This window comes from Armigeres subalbatus, chromosome 2, assembly GCF_024139115.2.
Source record: "Armigeres subalbatus isolate Guangzhou_Male chromosome 2, GZ_Asu_2, whole genome shotgun sequence".
NCBI classification, from domain to species: domain Eukaryota; kingdom Metazoa; phylum Arthropoda; class Insecta; order Diptera; family Culicidae; genus Armigeres; species Armigeres subalbatus.
Genome location: NC_085140.1, coordinates 81,841,387 through 81,853,720, shown reverse-complemented (window position 1 = coordinate 81,853,720; position 12,334 = coordinate 81,841,387). Strand labels below are relative to the sequence as shown.

Below are 12,334 nucleotides of genomic sequence, written 5' to 3'. Positions count from 1 at the left end.
ACTCCTTCCAAAGCGATGTTGAATAGCAGACACGAAAGACCATCACCTTGCCGTAGCCCTCTGTGGGCTTCGAAGGGACTCGAGAATGCCCCTGAAACTCGAACTACGCACATCACCCGATCCATCGTCGCTTCGATCAACCGTGTCAGTTTATCCGAAAATCCGTGCCATAGCTGGTCCCGGTCGATTGTATCATATGCGGCTTTGAAGTCGATGAATAGATGATGTGTAGGCACGTTGTATTCGCGGCATTTCGGCAGTACTTGGCGAATGGCGAACACCTGGTCCGTGGTGGAGCGTTCGCCCATCAAACCCGCCTGGTACTGACCCACGAACTCGCTTGCAATTGGTGCTAGTCGACGGCATTGGGAGAGTACCTTGTAGGCGGCGTTCAGCAATGTGATTGCGTGGTAGTTACTACAATCCAGCTTATCGCCCTTTTTGTAGATAGGACACACGACACCTTCCATCCACTCCTGCGGCAAAACTTCCTTCTCCCAAATCTTGGTAATAACCCAGCGCAGCGCTCTAGCCAGTGCCTCACCACCGTGTTTAAATAGCTCTCCTAGTAGTTGGTCAACCCCAGGGGCTTTGTTGTTCTTCAGCCGGCAAATCTCCTCCTGGATTTCCTGGAGATCCGGAGCAGGTAGAATTATGTCCTTCACACGTTCCCCCAGGTCCATCACCATACCGTCATCTTCGTCTGCCACATCGCCATTCAGGTGCTCTTCGTAGTGCTGCTGATCACCTCACGCTCGTTCGTAAGAAGGTTCCCGTTTATGTCCTTACACATATCAGGCTGTGGCACGTGGCCCTTACGTGAACGGTTCAACTTCTCATAGAACTTTCGTGTGTTATTCGCGCGGTACAGTTGCTCCGTCTCTTCACGGTCTCGATCTTCCTGCTGACGCTTTTTCTCCGGAAAATCGATTGTTGTCTGTTCCGCGCCTGTTTATATCATGCCTCGTTCGCCCTCGTGCGGTGTTTTTTTTTTTTTTTTTTTTTGTTTTTTATGATTGACTGCGCGTAGTTGCTACTCCATTATGACCAGATCAGCTGTTCTTGCACAGGGAACCAACAGATGTTTGCTTGGGACTAGCACACATCTTCAATGTACAAGTACTGGTGATCTCATTTGTTAGGTCATACTGGCGCCTGCCACGTCAGAATGCAAGTCAATGTAGGGAAGGGGAGGAAATGATGATGCAATCACTCGCCCACTGCAAGCCGAATATACCTCTGCACTTGCCACGAGTTCATGCGGAATTTGTTGGAATTTATGGGTTAGGTTGGAGAGGCAGAGGTCCGTCTTGGTTAACGAGCTGCCAATGTGATAGATAGGAGAAGGTAACTGATGGAATTTCTAATTGGATGTAGGAAACGAGCTATATAAGTTCATTTCCGATTCTAGCAGATTACTGTTAGAATACTCAAGTTGAAGGTATAGGAATAGTAATGGAAACGGTATGGAAGTCCATTTCCAGTTCTAGCGATTGTTAGAACATGAGAAATAAAGAGAAAGATACAAAGTAGGAGAATGGAACGGACCTGGGATTTAACCCACGACCTCCTGCGTATGAGGCAGAAGCAGTAGCCATATGACTACCCAGCCCGCTTCAAATATAAATTTTTTCATTTGTTAGGTCATACTGGCGCCTGCCACGTCAGAATGCAAGTCAATGTAGGGAAGGGGGAGGAAATGATGATGCAATCACTCGCCCACTGCAAGCCGAATATACCTCTGCACTTGCCACGAGTTCATGCGGAATTTGTTGGAATTTCTGGGTTAGGTTGAAGAGGCAGAGGTCCGTCTTGGTTAACGAGCTGCCAATGTGATAGATAGGAGAAGGTAACTGATGGAAATTCTAATTGGATGTAGGAAACGAGCTTCATAAGTTCATTTCCAATTCTAGCAGATTACTGTTAGAATACTCAAGTTGAAGGTATAGGAATAGTAATGGAAACGGTATGGAAGTCCATTTCCAGTTCTAGCGATTGCTAGAACATGAGAAAATAAAGAGAAAGATACAAAGTAGGAGAATGGAACGGACCTGGGATTGAACCCATGACCTCCTGCGTATGAGGCAGAAGCAGTAGCCATATGACTACCAAGCCCGCTTCGTTCGCCCTCGTGCGGTGTTGCGACGAACTCGCCCATGCTGCATTCTTCTCTTCTACTAACTGCCCACATTAGCCGTCATACCAGTCGTTTTTTCTGATCCGGGGGCACCGTGCCAAGTGGTGGATCGAAAATCTCTCCAGCCATCTTCAAGAGACGCTGCGTTTAGCTGCTCTTCCGTTGGGAGTGCCACTTCCAGCTGCTGCGCGTATTCTTGGGTTAGTCTACCGTCTTGTAGCCGCCCAATGTTAGGCCGCGGCGTCCGACTTCGACGCATGTTGTACACCGTTGTCGGATTCAATATTCGCACTGCAGTAAGTGCGGACGTTCGTGATGTCGGAGAAGAATTTACATTGTTGGGTTACCAAGTTTTTTGTTTCGCTCAATTGTCTCCCATTGGTGAGCGATGAAGATCTTTAAACTTTGAATCAACGAACGCCAAATTTCAACTATCTAGAAAGCATCTTCGATAAGGCCGCAGTAGAGTATCAAGTTGTAACCGTGAACCAGGCCAACTCGATTGATTTGGCAAACAAGGCGGCTTATGCGCCACTCTCCGGGGAGAGACCACCTGTCAGATTGAATGCCCTACTAGTTCAATTCACATGGACTCAATGGTCTAATAAGCCTTTCACGGTTGCGCTGATTAAGTATCGAGACGGCTAATAGCTCTTTCATAAAAGAATACCCCTATACATACAAATTCTCACGACCGGAAAAGGGATACGCAGCATTGAAAATATTCAGTTTTTCGAAGCGGAAACTTCAGGTAACCATTCTAGCAACGTAAAATTCTTCTGGATGTACCAAGCCCTCATCCCAGACTCGCCGCCTGTTGAACAGGCTTGCTTATCGAATCTTTCTACTTAATTCAGGCAGAATGATTAAGTATTCAAATTTAGCGAATTGGTTTCAGTAACTTCAAAGGTTACCACTTTCTAAAAAACTGTGACACTACTATAGATACGTTCTGTTCACCGACCACTCCGCAAACGAAAAGGCCGAGTATCTTCAAGCCTGTAGGGATCAGAGTCTCGATCCTTCTTTTGTATGCCAAATGACAATGTTAACGAATTTCCGCCCGTAGGTATTATTACATGACATGGCTTTAGCTTAAATCAAGTGCCATCTATAATTTGAAACATGCAACATAATATAGGGTGAAGCTTATTTAACCATTCCGTCCTACGTGGAATGTTTTTTTTCGGGAATAGTGCTTGTATTTGTTGTTTTATTTTAATTACTAATTTTTAGTACAACCGGCCGAAATATACTAAATTATTGGTCAAAATACGTATATTGTTACAAAGTTGGCATGAATTTATTCGATTTTTACTCATGATCTGATTTTTTTCAACACCTGCTAGTGAGTAATTAAAAAAGTTCACAATTGTGCGACCCCAAATGGCCGGAACGAAATGCGGTGACAGCAGCTCTTCATGGGTGCGTGTGCACGCCACGGAGATCTGACTGGAAGAGGCCGAGTCATGGCTTGCTGCTTACCGATTTTATAATCACACGCTGATGGTAACTTACTCAAACCCTGCATTCCCCTTTTTTCTCATAGAAAAAGACAAAAAAAGATCATTCAGCATAGGATGCATTGATTTTTTCCCTCAGTTATTTGTGCGAGACGAAGATGAACATTAATCATGTTGCATTTGAGAAACCGATTGATTTCTTTGAAAACTGGACTCTAAAATAAACTTGTCTTAAGGCTCAAGACAGATTTGTTGAAATAAGGTAGTGACAGCCCCCTGGTAAAGACGACAATGACACAGTAGTGTAAACTTTATTGAATGTGAGTAGCGTTAAACGTGTGTGTAATTGAAACTGACAAATCATAAGTGAGGATATATATTTGTAATGTATTTGTTTATGTTTACATTTAGTCCGTAGGTACACGGCAGGTATTTCCGTCCATCGTCGTAGGGGCTAAAACCAACGAAAGCAACGTACATTTGCTAGAACTTCACTATAGCAGAACATTTCTCCTGAGTTTACGATTTGGTACGTATGAGTTTTACAAAAAAGCGTCTCTTTTATTGGTTTTCGAGACTATGACGAACAGACGAAAATACCTGCCGTGTCCCTACTAGTCCGTAAATATAGAGAGTCTGTTGTGAAACTATTTGTTGGTTTGGCTGTTTTTTCTTCTGCAATCACGCGATTTCGGGAAAGATATTGTTCGGTCGATCTGAAGCGAACCGTGTCTGCTGCGCCTGAGGAATTCAACAGGTTATGTGCCCAGTTTATGCAGAGAAAGCTAACAGAAAAAGTGTCTTTTCGCAAAGACATTTTTTGTTCGTGCGATATTGTTCATTGTGAACGGTCGAAGTTAGTGTTTATTTGTTATTGATGTTGTTATCTCCCGGTGGGAGAAAGGCATTGAAGAAAGTTTATCCCGATGATGCGTTAATTGGCCAACTATTTGACGAAAAAGGACAGTACGGATATTGGAAAGGATTGATGAACTTTGTTCGAGGAGGAGTGATTTTTCGCCATTGTTGTGTAGAAACTTTGCCACCGTTACTTTGTGTTTGTTGTGTGTATATTGGACACCGATGAGAATGTATTGAGTATGTTGAACTGAACTGTAGACAGACTTAAACTGAGGAGTGTAATTGTGGTCACAGTGGTCCAGAAAGTGTTTTTTTGTTTGACGATAGATTGAATTTCAAAAGATTAATAATGACGGAAGCTAAGGTTACTTTTGATCGGTTAGATGATTCCAACTGGGCAACATGGAGATTTCGGATGGAGCTAATGTTAATGAAGGATGATTTATAGACGACTGTGAAAGACTCTAAGCCGGAATCGACTGATATTACATCAGCATGGACGAGAAAAGACGAGAAAGCCCGAGCAATCATCGGATTGTCGTTGGAGGACAGCCAGTTGAGTCACATCATGAATACTGCTACTACCAAAGAAATGTGGGATAAACTTAAAAGTTATCACGAGCGAGGATCTTTGTCTAACAAAATTCATGTTTTGCGGAAACTTTGTTCAATGCGCCTGAATGAGAGTGGAAGCATGTCTAATCATTTGGTGGAGGCTTCGGAGTTAGTGCACCGCTTGGCTAGGATGGGAGAGGCGTTGAAGGAGCATCTGGTTGTTGCGATTCTGTTGTCCAGCCTTCCGAAACCGTACAACCCGCTTGTTACTGCTTTAGAAGGTCGCCCGAAGAAGACTTGATGTTGGACTACGTCAAAGGCAAACTACTGGATGAATGGCGAAGGAAGGATGAAAGTCGTGTGGATGAAAGCGAAAAGGCTATGAAAATCTTCTGTGCGGATAGCTGACCGGAGGAAATTGAGGATATGTTACCATTGTAATCAGGAAGGTCATATCCAGTGGTATTGCCCTGTTTTGCATAGGAACAAAGAAGGTGGAGCAAAAGAGCGAGGCAATGGCGTGACGATGAACTCTGCAGTGTACCAGAATTCAGGTAGCGGAAGTAGCAGCCGTGGAGTGTGTTTCACGACAACAACCGAAAGGAAAATAGTTCGCAAAGAAAGATGGGTCATCGATACAGGTTGTACGGAGCATATGACGAATTCAGCAGCAAGTCTGATGAGCAGAACACTGGGGAAAGAGAATATACTGTTAGCAGACGGAAAAACAGTTATGGCAACGGGTAGTGGTCGTAGGAGAATTGTAGGTCGTGGAATGAGGAGAATTCGTCGAAATCAAGCTAAAGGAGTTGCTGTATGTCCCTGGGTTATCTGGATGTGTGTTGTCGATTAGCCGGATGACTGACGAAGGCTATAGTGTAGTTTTTGGACCTGATGATTGTCGGATCATGGATGGTAGTAACGTGATTGCTGTGGGGGAAAAAGAAGGAGGTTTGTACTACCTAAAACAGTAGAATTTGATTAGCTCCGAGATATGAGGAGTAGAAAAATGAGAGGCACAGATAATACATAAAAGTGGTGGCTTCACTATGACTATGACGACAATGACACAGTAGTGTAAACTTTATTGAATTTGAGTAGCGTTAAACGTGTGTGAAATTGAAACTGACAAATCATAAGTGAGGATATATATTTGTAATGTATTTGTTTATGTTTACATTCAGTCCGTACTAGTCCGTAAATATAGAGAGTCTGTTGTGAAAACTATTTGTTGGTTTGGCTGTTTTTTCTTCTGCAATCACGCGATTCCGGGAAAGATATTGTTCGGTCGATCTGAAGCGAACCGTGTCTGCTACGCCTGAGGAATTCAACAAAATTGGGCAATGAGAAGAGCTCTCTGAATGATTGACCACCAGCGGAGTGTCGTCTGTCTCTTTCAGTGCTTCATAGAATTGTGATTGTGATAGTGCAATACCGAGAAATACCAAACACTCATTCGAAAAACACGGATTTATGTAGTGGTTTGCTGCCAATTTGTGTTTCCCCTTAACACCGTAGTTTTCAAACGCAGAACAACGATATGGTAGGCAATAGATTGTATAGTTTAAATGTTAAACTAAATTGGTACCTAGGGTTATGATATTGATCCCTCAAGAAACAAAGATTGCAGCAATAATCTAGATTATTCGGTGCGAGGTGAACCGGCCCAGGGCCGAAAACCTCACCAATAAAGATAATAATAATAATAGATTATTCGGTCTAATTAATCCAACTATCAGCCTCGTGTATAGTAAACCATCAAGTTGACCTTCAACATATCGATGTTGAACTTCCGAACAACAGCAAAGAAAATGATATTTTTCTAAACTTTCGCAGAGGTATCATACTTGAATGAGATATCTACATCGAGATTCCATGAATGAAAAGGATATTATTAATTGTCAGTTTCTGAGAAATTTGATCTCCTGTTCTCAGAAATATGACATAAGTTTTGATTTAACTTTTGAGAATTGAGAATCTGAAAAATATATTACATATCTGTAATGTATTTTTCAGATTCTCAAGTTATAATGCTGCGATGTACATCCAGGCCTTCTATAGCTCAACAAAATTATGCATTCCCAAGAAGCAGAACATGCTGAAGGTGGCGAGACCCGGTCTGGGCTAGTCATTTTTAATGCCTAGAGAAGTCACGTATGTACAGTACAGGAGTGTTAGACAAAAAGGTAGAGATAGGCGACAATTTGACGAAATTGATTTTTGTTTGATTTATTCTGGATTTTTGAAACATGTTGCGAAGAGTTTGGTGGCAAATTGAAGTCACACGATCAAAAATACGAGCGAAAAAAAATCGTGTAAAAACAAAATCCTGTGTAATCTAATTTTGCTTTAAATAAGTCGATTTTGATAAAACCGGATACATCGGATGCAGAAATGCTTCTAGTTTTCTGTCCTGTTTCGGGTTTTTCAAAGGTGTGTGAAAAATGCATTTTCTTTTCAGAAAAAAATGTTTAAAAAATATAAAAGATGCTATGAAGGGATCAGTAACCCTGGCCCAGGGTGTCAAGAAAGTTTCCAACCCGAAAACATACTAGACCGGACCAAGAATCAAACTCGCCATCTCCGGATTGGCAATCCTACGCCTATCATCGCAAGGCTAATGGAGACCCCTACGTTTCGACACTGATTAGTACCATCTTCAGGGGATAATTCGTTAGTTTCGTTCGTCGTGTTTCATGGACAGATCGTATTCAATTGAGGAACTGTCGTTGGTGAAGTCAATTCGAGGTGGATTATAACAAGGAAGACAAAGATCTGAAGAAATGTACATAGTTGATATAGACTCCTATGAATCTGACAAGTGTGTTACTTGTTCCACATTTGATGAGTATTCTAAGTGGAGCTCTCAGTAACGGTGCTTTAAAGAAGTGACTCCAGGAAGCACCTCCAGGTTCATGTTATGCGTTTAATGCATACAGCAAAGGGCAATACGCCAACAACGATACTAAATTCGTTCTAGTTTGATCAGGTGGTAAACAATCAGCTGCTGATAATACGACTATTTACACTGTTATTATATGAAGAAAGTTGGAGGACAGACATGCGTAAAAATATGTTGCATGGTCGTATTTCGTTCAAAAAGAAAAACCATAGCTATGCGTTTGTTTGTATCAACATTAATAAACATTTATTTTCGTCTAGTTTTTTGCTTGCTCTGTTGCTGTTGTTGTGGATGCTACAATGTCTGTTCGCTAAAACCAGTACAATTCACTATAATGGTTGAACAATGGGCATTTGCTAGTTCCTTCCAGTTGTTTCAAAGTTTTCTACGGAGTATAGTTTGAGTTATTGAAACTTATTGACTTATCCCAAACTCTGGGGAAGAAGAATACTTTTGAGAACCTTGTTCCGTTTTTTGATCAACAGTAAATATGAATGAATGCTGGTTAAATCCACATGTTTAGATTGCTGTCAAATATGTGCTTGTATTTTGTTAAGTCTCATAACCCTTTTTCAGATAAAGGTAAATAGAATTTTCGCTAGTGTAAAAGTGGGTAAATTTTGTGACCGTTTACACGGCCGTCCGCTATGAGCGCAAGGTTTGTTTTGTTTTGCATTAGATTAAAATCAGTCAATCGTTTAATACAGATTTAGGTTACCTCTTTCTAAATTGCCTAAGTTAGTACTTTTTACAACTGCACAGTAACAGGATCTAGATTTATCTGGAAGTTGTTTGATTTAACTTCAATTTTATCTCTAATTTTGGAAACTCTATTCAGTGCAATTTCAGTTAGTAAATTGATTAACCATAACACATTAGTCTACTCAATAACGATGAATGGAATTTGTAGTGCATAAGTCTGGATTCGTTACCAAAGATCCTAAAGTTTTTATTTCGACAAGTTCGAGAACAGCACCGAGTTGATTGTTGTAGTTTAAATAGACTAATTTTAGAGATCCTAAAACTGTTTTCCTTTTGTAAATTTATCTGTTACTTTTTGGTTCGTTTCGCATCGAAATCTTCTCTTCTAATAAATAGTGCCCCGCTGAGGAGACTTTAATAAATAATTTGTGAAAATGAAAAGAAAAATAATGAAGCTACTGAGCCACTATTCATCTACGGTATGGGATGTCCTAAATATAGAAGGCAATAAATAAGGACTTATCAGTGGGATACTCTATTTTTTATTTTATAGTGGACATAAATAGATGTTGCCACTTGGGCACCTAATGTACTCAATACAATCCCATTTCAATCAGATCATTTTATACACAAACACTACCCACTAGGAGATTAAAACCGATCGATGAAATATTTTTACAACGATATCTTACTCATGTGCCTTTGTATGACTTTACTTCGAGGGAACTATTTCATAAATATAGACACTGAATGCTAAAATCTACTTTTTACATCTTTGAAACATCAACTACTGCGAAATTTTTTTGTTTGCTCAATTTTTGGTATAAGTTTCAAGCCAGCAGTTGCCAAACGGCGGGATCCAAGTCGTCCAGTGTTCCCAACTTGCGTAGCATTGGACGGTGCTATGGGTTGGTCGAATGCGTCAAAATGGTAGAGGATGAGATTCTTCTATCTGGAATGAGAACGTGATAACTTAATTTCTCAACGATAAACATTTTAACATTGAAGAACTCACCAAAGCTGCATACCCCGTTGTACTGGACATCAATGTAGAATCCGGTGTTGCACGAGTCTCGCAACATGTGGCACCACGAATGGTAGGTGTGGTTGTTGGTTCCACACAGTTTGATATTCGTCTGCTGATGGAGCTGCGACTGTCGATTGTGCTGACCCTGGCCGTCGCCATTGCTACCGCCGAACTGACGGGTCCGAGTCTGTGGATGCAAATCGAGACAAAACGAATGAATCTTCTTGATCCGGGCTCTTTGATTTACGATAAGTTTTAAATTATGTCAATTAATTGTCAGGATATATTTGTGCAAAATTGGCATTGAATAATATGAACAGATTAGAACGTAATTTGTAGAAAATTAATTAGGAATTCAATCGCAAATAATTCCATAACTTTATCTAAGTGAATATTGCGCTAAATATCAACTGTGGGACAAGAAAGCGAATTTACTTAAATGTCACGTGATGTGACATGATACTTGGAGTGATGTGAAAACCTGAGCTTACCTGCTGGAGTCGCTTGGCGCGAGGGCACTTGTAGCTGCAGCTCACGCACCGGGGCTTATGGGTTTGCAGGTCGGTCAGACACTGCTGTCGGTCCTTGCATTTGATGGTATCGCATGTGGCGGTCTCTGAAATGATGGATATAAAATGCCTAATGAATCGATGAATTCCACCGTTTGAATGATTTTCTTTCTACGTTATAAAGGTTTTCGCGGTGCTAAATGCTTCTCCCGATTGAGCCGAGACCTATGGCAGTAAAGCGATAAAACTCCCTTGTCAATTTGGGGCCCGCAAGCGTGGGCATTTGGCGGTTTGGCGAGTTGCGAAATTTATACCCAAATTAACGACGGTGGACACAATTTGGATGCTGCCGGACAGATCGTTGCAGATGATGGTTGTTGGGCCATGCCTCTGTGTCCCAGACCAGACAGACGATCAATTTGATTTTTTTTTTCGGGATATCAATCCCTTCTCCCTTTGATGACCGGGACGATGCATTTTACGATCGAGTTGGATTCCCAGAGTTTGGATGACTTGAAGAAGTAAGCTAAAACCAAAACGCATATCATTTAGAGTTAGTTTTTCGATGTGGCATGGGAAAGGCACTTTAGCATGAGGGTGCGAATTACTTTTTGGATTTTATTCTGTTTTCTGTTAGTGTTTATCTCACAGCAAAGACAAAAGTCAATTCAAAATGTTTTCGGATCTGCCAACCCAATCATCAAAGTACAGGTTGATACAAAAAAATAGTACATTGCAAGCAAGAGGTGGATTAAATAAAAAAAAGTATTGCCGATTTCACCAATTTGAAGAGTTATGTGTAGATTGTGATTTGCCCGCTTCTTTTCTCACACCCACTCTCATTTCGGGTTGATCGATTTTTGTTACTGAAATTTACCCAATTATAACCCATTACTCGTTAGTCACATGTAAGCGTGTACACTAAATCGATTCCCGCCATGATTTGACGTCTATTTGTTTTCAGATTGGGCACTCACACTCAAATATTATACACGGAAAATCAAACTTTTTTGAGTGTATTGAGTGTGAGAAAAAGATGACTGTGAGAAAAAAAATCTCGCAGAACTCTTATAAAGTGCAAAAAGCGCAATAGCATCTCGTCTTTTAATAAGGGATACTCGCAGTTTTAAATAAGAATCGGAGAGATTTATTTATTTATTTATTCAGGCTAAGGCCGAAGTGGCCTGTGCGGTATATAAGAGTCTTCTCCATTCGGCGGAGACGAGCCAGCCTCGGGCTGAAAGTCTCCTTAATAAAGTCAATAAAAAAATAATTCTCCATTCGGCTCGGTCCATAGCTACACGTCGCCAACCACGCAGTCTACGCCCAAGTAACATTTTTAGTTTTATAACGCTCTTGAAGACCATTATTTGCTCTACAAGAGTGCCTTAAAACCATTATAAAACCAAAATGTTACTGGGGCGGAGGGTCCGCAAGTCATCTTCCACCTGATCGATCCATCTTGCCCGCTGCGCACCTCGCCTTCTTGTGCCCGTCGGATCGTTGTCGAGAACCATTTTCACCGGGTTACTGTCCGACATTCTGGCTACGTGCCCGGCCCATCGCAGTCGTCCGATTTTCGCGGTGTGAACGATGGATGGTTCTCCCAACAGCTGATGCAATTCGTGGTTCATTCGCCTCCTCCACGTACCGTCCGCCATCTGCACCCCACCATAGATGGTTTGCAGCATTTTCCTTTCGAAAACTCCCAGTGCGTGTTGGTCCTCCACGAGCATTGTCCAGGTCTCGTGTCCGTAGAGAACTACCGGTCTAATGAGCGTTTTGTAGATTGTCAGTTTGGTACGGCGGCGAACTCTATTCGATCGGAGCGTCTTGCGGAGTCCAAAGTACGTACGATTTCCAGCCACTATGCGTCTCCGAATTTCTCTGCTGGTGTCATTTTCGGCAGTCACCAGTGAGCCCAAGTACACAAATTCTTCTACCACCTCGATTTCGTCACCACCGATGCAAACTCGCGGTGGGTGGCTCACATTGTCTTCTCTTGAACCTCTTCCTATCATGTACTTCGTCTTCGACGTGTTGATGACTAGTCCGATACGCTTAGCTTCCCTCTTCAGTCTGATGTAGGCTTCCTCCATCTTCTCAAAGTTACGTGCCATAATATCTATGTCGTCGGCGAAACCAAATAGCTGGACGGACTTATTGAAAATTGTACCA

General features: G+C 41.8%; 1 protein-coding gene across 2 annotated transcripts in view; it reads right to left on the bottom strand.

Annotated features, from left to right (window-relative positions):
* Window positions 1-8,139: 8,139 nt before the first annotated feature.
* Window positions 8,140-12,334, bottom strand: part of LOC134209478 (uncharacterized) — a 355,913-nt gene continuing 351,718 nt past the window's right edge. For both annotated transcript variants that reach the window (XM_062685461.1, XM_062685462.1), the window contains exons 7-9: window positions 10,139-10,263; window positions 9,636-9,834; window positions 8,140-9,572 (exon numbers count right to left, since the gene is read on the bottom strand). In XM_062685461.1, coding sequence (XP_062541445.1) covers window positions 9,523-9,572; window positions 9,636-9,834; window positions 10,139-10,263 — 374 coding nt within the window. In that variant the 3' untranslated portion in view covers window positions 8,140-9,522. The remainder of the gene's footprint in view (window positions 9,573-9,635; window positions 9,835-10,138; window positions 10,264-12,334) is intronic.